The 6,573-nt window shown below is 38.3% G+C and overlaps 1 protein-coding gene across 1 annotated transcript; it reads left to right on the top strand.

Annotated features, from left to right (window-relative positions):
- Window positions 1-756: 756 nt before the first annotated feature.
- On the top strand, window positions 757-2,154 carry LOC118454975 (dehydrogenase/reductase SDR family member 11-like). The gene is made up of 2 exons (XM_035912426.2): window positions 757-840; window positions 1,891-2,154. Exons 1-2 carry the CDS (start codon window positions 757-759, stop codon window positions 2,152-2,154), a joined length of 348 nt encoding a protein of 115 aa, XP_035768319.2.
- Window positions 2,155-6,573: the final 4,419 nt, after the last annotated feature.

Raw genomic sequence — 6,573 nt, 5'->3', positions numbered from 1 at the left:
GTAAAGTGTTTGTGTTTAAAATGCAATTAAAAGGAAAGTTCAATAAGTCACAGTAAAAAGCATGAAACAAGAGAAAATCACGACTCTGAAAATGCAGAGAGGCGCTGAGCACATATTATGATGGCACTGGCAACATCTGTTTTTTTCTAGAAGCTATCAGAGAAGAGAAAGCATGTCTGTCAGTCTACAGACAAACTCAACATGTCTTTTCTCCACAACTGTTCCTAAAAGAGAAATCCAATTTAAAATACTCCAACTGCTGCAACTAATACTACTGCCACAAATAATAATAAATTAAGTTAATGATAATGAGGTTTTTCTGCTGTGTCATGCTGAGATGACACCAAGAAACTGGGCGAGCAGCCAGTTTATGTTACTCTATAACCGAGTTCCAAATCATCATCCATTATAACTCTGTACACATGACTCTGTGTCAAAGTTCATTTTTATCAGTATAATTATGTAACAATGTTTGGTGTAGTTTTTTTATTTTATATGGATCGTTTATGTAAGTTTGTTTCTACCCTAACCTAATTCTAACTAAGTAACAAAGTAACTATTTACTTTTAAAAATAAGTAATCAGTAATTAGTAACTACTTACTATTTTCACGTAACTTGATCAACACTGCTGATAACACATGAGAACAATAAACGTATCATTTTCGGTTGTAACCCACAAACTGAACAGTAATGTAACGACACCCGTCTTTAGGTTTTTGACAGTTCGTCACTGTTTCTACGTCTAGTTGGTTGGAATGGAGGCGGAGTCTGTAGCTGTGGAGCTGGTCCGGCTCGGTATGAAAGTGGTGGGCTGCGCCAGGGACGTGGGGAAAATACAGGTTTGCTCTGAAATAACAAACTCGATTTCGGAAGAGTTATGTTATGCCGATATGCAGTTTTCTCCGTTAGCAGTAGTTTACCGTTTTCTTGCGTCTTTTTTGTACATCAAGCTAGTTACCGTTACAACATTCATTTTCGGTCACACGGGAAGTTACCAAAATAAAAGCACAAACGTTATATTACGTGTTGTTGAGCTAGCTTTACATATCCGCCGTTACACTGTTTGTTTTACAGTAAATCATTTAGGCTGTATATATTGGTCTATATGCATGGTTTAAAATAAGCTGCACAATAACAGATCCAAGCTGTGTACTATGCAGTAAAATAAAATAAAAAAAATGGTATAAACAGTATGTTGGCAGTATAGGAGACGGAAGTCAGACATGATAACTTACATACTGATGAGTTGTGTAAATCCACAAAGAGCAGTATACCTCAGGTAAACAGCCACAGCACAGATCAGCTGATCACAGCCTGTATTGTGTATTGCCCCTATTGTGACTCCTGATTCCTTTCCTCACACTGCTATAACCACTACAGTGATCTTAGGGTTCTCAAATCTGCAAATCCCACTTTAGCCCCTGACTATACTCATATAGTATATTAATAATAATTATATAATGATGTATTGTATTAATATTATTAAATTAATATATGTATATTCTGTTTAGATGTAGAGGCAGATTCATCCATCTACAATGTAGGCTGCAGCAAATAGAGCTATAAGTTCATTTGTTTGTCTATGCTTGTGTTCTTACTATCATTCAGGTGTTCATTAGAGTTTAGGTTTAAATTAAGTTTTCATTTCCATGACTAATTTTGCTATTATGTTAAAGTTGTATGAGGTTGGGTTTCCTTTGCAAAATAATTGAAAAGTCCTTATCTTCTTACTTTTTTGCTTTGAATTAATTTCAGAGTCTGGAAAATTTCTATTTTATCTTAGTAAAGAAGTTTAATCCATAATTCAACTTTTACCAGAGTATTTTTACCACAAGAATCTGAATGCGAAAGTGATTATGAAGGTATCATCTTTTGCTTTTTGTTTTCAGAAACTGGCAGCAGAGTGTCAGAGCGCCGGCCACCCTGGTGTTTTTGTCCCTTTCAAGTGTGACTTGACCAAAGAGGAGGAGATTCTGTCCATGTTCGCCGCGATCAAGGAGCAGCACAAAGGCGTGGACGTGTGCATCAATAACGCTGGCTTGGCTCATCCAGAGGCGCTGCTAAATGGCAAAACCAGTGGCTGGAAAAACATGTGGGATGTAAGAACTCAGAGTTATTTTAGAAAGAAAATTGTCCTGGTTGGTATGCAGTAATATGTTGTTGTGTGCTACATATGAAAGCATTCACAGGAGTGGTTTCCCAGCAGAATACTGTATTCTAATGAAATGACAAATCTCTGCGTAGAGTATCACTTCCTGTTGCAACACACAGTGATATTTTTGTGTAGCATATGTGTTGTGATAAAAACTGTATTTACTCGCTAAATTATAGTCACTGTATTCACTCACTGTGTCTTTAGGGATTCACTAGCTTAGCTTAGTTTTTAAATTTTTTATTTTAATGATATTGAATTCGAGCCTCGGTTTTGCACCCTTGAAAACTCTCTAGCTAGCCAGCCTCCTGTAGTCAGTGCAGCCGAAGGTAGAAGGTAGCGCAGGCCCCATTACGTGTCCCCCGGCAGACTGTCGAGTAGCTGGGAAAACAGGATGGCTGGATGACGGGGAGGAGGAATCATAGCCCCCGGTACACTACCAACCTGTTCATGTGGCTAATTGCTTTTCCCCACTCAACGACACACTCACAGGAGATCAGACTCTAGTAATTGCCGATCTATTGTGTTTTAAGACATGTTGGCTAAGGGTAAATGCAAATTCAGTAAAATATTAAAAATCAACAAAAATCGACTTAAACGTTAAAAAAGTCACAAAGAAAGAACAATACAGTATCCTCATGAGCACCAAAGAGTAAAACATAAACATTAGGTCTCTCTCTTTCAAGTCTCTGTTAGTACATGAATTAATAATTGGTCAACAAGTCGATTTACTCTGCCTTACAGAAACCTGGTTACAGCAGGATGATTATGTTAGTTTAAATGAATCAACACTCCTGAGTCTCATTTACCATCAAAATCCTCGAGGCACAGGCTGGGGGAAGGTGTGCCTGCAATTTTCCACACCAGCATATTAATTAACCAAAGACCAAGACATACTTTTAACTCATTTGAAAGCCTGATGCTTAGCCTTGTCCAACTCAGCTGTAAAACTCAAAAACCAGTCGTATTTGTTATCATCTATCGTCCACCTGGGCCTTACACAGAGTTGATGAACTGATTTAGTGCTCTGTTCAAATAAAATAATTATTATGGGTGATATCCATGTAGATGCTGAAAATGACAGTCTCAATCAACGTGGTATTTAATATTTTATTAGATTCAATTGGCTTCCCTCAAGAGGTGAAAAAATTGACGAAAAGCACAGTTGAGCAAAGTATTCCTTTAACGTCAACTAGGAATGACTTAATGAATTTATTCACAAATCAAATTTTAACAATTAGAGAAAAAATTACTCATAATGATCTCACAGATCTAACATTATCTACACATACTTTGAGTACCATTTGTATTTATTCAGTCTTTTTTTCCAATTGACCTTTCTGAGTTAACATAAGTAATTACTTCCTCCAAACCATCAACGTGTCTTTTAGACCCCATTCTTACAAGACTGCTGAAAGACTGTTGCCTATGTACCGCAGGCCTTCAAGCTGGCAGTAGTTAAACTTAAAAAGCCGTTACTTAAAAAGCCATCTCTTGACCCAGCGGTTTTAGATGTTTATAGGCCAATTTCTAACCTTTCATATCAAAAATTGTCAAACAGATCATCTGCAGACAAATGGCTTAGTTGAAGAGTTTCAATCAAGTTTCAGAGCTCATCAAAATACAGAAACGCCTTTAGATAAGTCCCAAAAACTTGATTCTGTTTATCTGGACATAGCATCTCAGTGGGAGAAACGTTTCGTCACTCATCCAAGTGACATCTTCAGTTTCAGATGGCTGAGGGTTTCCCCAACCTCATAAACAGTACCTTTGCACAATGACTGAAACTAGCCCACTGAATGAAAAAAATGGGCTGTGAGGTCAGTTCCTGGATTATTAGTATCCAAACTGGCATGACCAAAGATCAACAACTGCTGAACAAAGACCATTGCTGAACCAATTTTACAATGCTGTGATTGCAGCCATTTGCTAACTCACTTTTAGTGAATGTTACAAATGATCTTCTTGCCCCCTGACAGTAGTGAGTCTAGCTTATCCTGCTAGACCTCAGAGTTCGATAATGTTGACCATAATATTCTATTAGAGAGATTAGAACATGCTGTAGGTATTACAGGTACTGCACTGAAGTGGTTTGTATCATATCGATCAAATAGCCTCCAATTGTTCTGTAGTTTCTGTGCCAGGACCAGTTTACATGCTTCCCTTAGGCAGTATCATCAGAAGGCATAGGATGAATTTTCACTGCTATGCAGATGACACCCAACTTTATCTATCCATGAAGCCAGATAACACACATCAATTAGTTAAAACTGCAGAAATGTCTTAAGGCATAAAGACCTGGATGACCTCTAATTTTCTGTTTCTGAATTCACAAAAAACTGACGTTATTGTACTCAATTCAATTCAATTCAATTTTATTTATATAGCGCCAAATCACAACAAAAGTCGCCTCAAGGCGCTTCAGAGATACAGAGAAAAACCCAACAATCATATGACCCCCTATGAGCAAGCACTTTGGCGACAGTGGGAAGGAAAAACTCCCTTTTAACAGGAAGAAACCTCCGGCAGAACCAGGCTCAGGGAGGGGCGGCCATCTGCTGCGACCGGTTGGGGTGAGAGAAGGAAGACAGGATAAAAGACATGCTGTGGAAGAGAGACAGAGGTTAATAACAGATATGATTCAATGCAGAGAAGTCTATTAATACATAGTGAGTGAGAAAAGTGACTGGAAAAGAAAAACTCAATGCATCATGGGAATCCCCCGGCAGCCTACGTCTATTGCAGCATAACTAAGGGAGGATTCAGGGTCACCTGGTCATATGCTTTAGCAAAAAGGAAAGTTTTAAGCCTAATCTTAAAAGTAGAGATAGTGTCTGTCTCCCAAATCCAAACTGGAAGCTGGTTCCACAGAAGAGGGGCCTGAAAACTGAAGGCTCTCCCTCCCATTCTACTTTTAAATACTCTAGGAACAACAAGTAGGCCTGCAGAGCGAGAGCGAAGTGCTCTAATAGGGTGATATGGTACTACAAGGTCATTAAGATAAGATGGGGCCTGATTATTTAAGACCTTGTATGTGAGGAGCAGGATTTTGAATTCAATTCTGGATTTAACAGGAAGCCAATGAAGGGAAGCCAAAACAGGAGAAATATGCTCTCTCTTTCTAGTCCCTGTCAGTACTCTTGCTGCAGCATTTTGGATTAGCTGAAGGCTTTTCAGTGAGTTTTTTGGACATCCTGATAATAATGAATTGCAGTAGTCCAGCCTGGAAGTAATAAATGCATGAACTAGTTTTTCAGCGTCACTCTGAGACAGGATATTTCTAATTTTAGAGATGTTGCGCAAATGGAAGAACGCAGTCTTACATATTTGTTTAATATGTGCGTTGAAGGACATATCCTGGTCAAAAATGACTCCAAGGTTCCTCACAGTGTTACTGGAGGCCAAGGTAATGCCATCCAGAGTAAGAATCTGGTTATATACCATATTTCTAAGCTTTTCAGCGCCGAGTACAATAACCTCAGTTTTATCTGAATTAAGAAGCAGAAAGTTAGCAGCCATCCAGGTCTTTATGTCTTTAAGACATTCCTGCAGTTTAACTAATTGGTGTGTGTTATCTGGCTTCATGGACAGATAGAGCTGGGTGTCATCTGCATAGCAGTGAAAATGTATGCTATGTCTTCTAATGATGCTGCCTAAGGGAAGCATGTATAATGTAAACAGAATTGGTCCTAGCACTGAACCCTGTGGAACTCCATAATTAACCTCAGTGTGTGAAGAGGACTCTCCATTTACATGCACAAATTGGAGTCTATTAGATAGATATGATACAAACCACTGCAGTGCAGTACCTGTAATACCTATAGCATGTTCTAATCGCTCTAATAGGATATTATGGTCAACAGTATCGAATGCTGCACTAAGGTCTAGCAGGACAAGCACAGAGATGAGTCCACTGTCAGAGGCCATAAGAAGATCATTTGTAACCTTCACTAAAGCTGTTTCTGTGCTGTGATGAACTCTGAAACCTGACTGAAACTGAAACCTGACTGAAAGTAAAAATTACTAGAAATATGGTATGTACATTTTAAACAAATATGTAGGACTGCTTTTTTTTCCATTTGCACAGTATCTCTAAAATTAGAAATATCCTGTCTCAGAGTGATGCTGAAAAACTAGTTCATGCATTTATTACTTTTAGGCTGGATTACTGCAATTCATTATTATCAGGAAGTCCTAAAAACTCCCTGAAAAGCCTTCAGTTAATCCAAAATGCTGCAGCAAGAGTACTGACAGGAACTAAAAGAGAGAGCATATTTCTCCTATACTGGCTTCCCTTCATTGGCTCCCTGTTAAATCCAGAATTGAATTAAAAAATCCTGCTCCTCACATACAAGATCTTAAATAATCAGGCCCCATCTTATCTTAATGTTAAGTAGTATTGTATCCTTGCATTAGAGCA

Source organism: Neolamprologus brichardi, chromosome 14 (assembly GCF_056152115.1).
Source record: "Neolamprologus brichardi isolate AB-2024 chromosome 14, ASM5615211v1, whole genome shotgun sequence".
In the NCBI taxonomy this organism is placed as follows: domain Eukaryota; kingdom Metazoa; phylum Chordata; class Actinopteri; order Cichliformes; family Cichlidae; genus Neolamprologus; species Neolamprologus brichardi.
Note: the sequence above shows the minus strand (reverse complement) of the source record. Positions and strands in the feature narration are given on the sequence as shown.

What these genes read in the sequence shown, in the direction of transcription:
- LOC118454975 (XM_035912426.2), top strand. Translation starts at nt 757, where the DNA reads ATGGAGGCGGAGTCTGTAGCTGTGGAGCTGGTCCGGCTCGGTATGAAA. An exon ending in GGGACGTGGGGAAAATACAG is followed by an intron (nt 841 to 1,890) that starts GTTTGCTCTGAA and finishes TTTTGTTTTCAG; the next exon opens with AAACTGGCAGCAGAGTGTCA.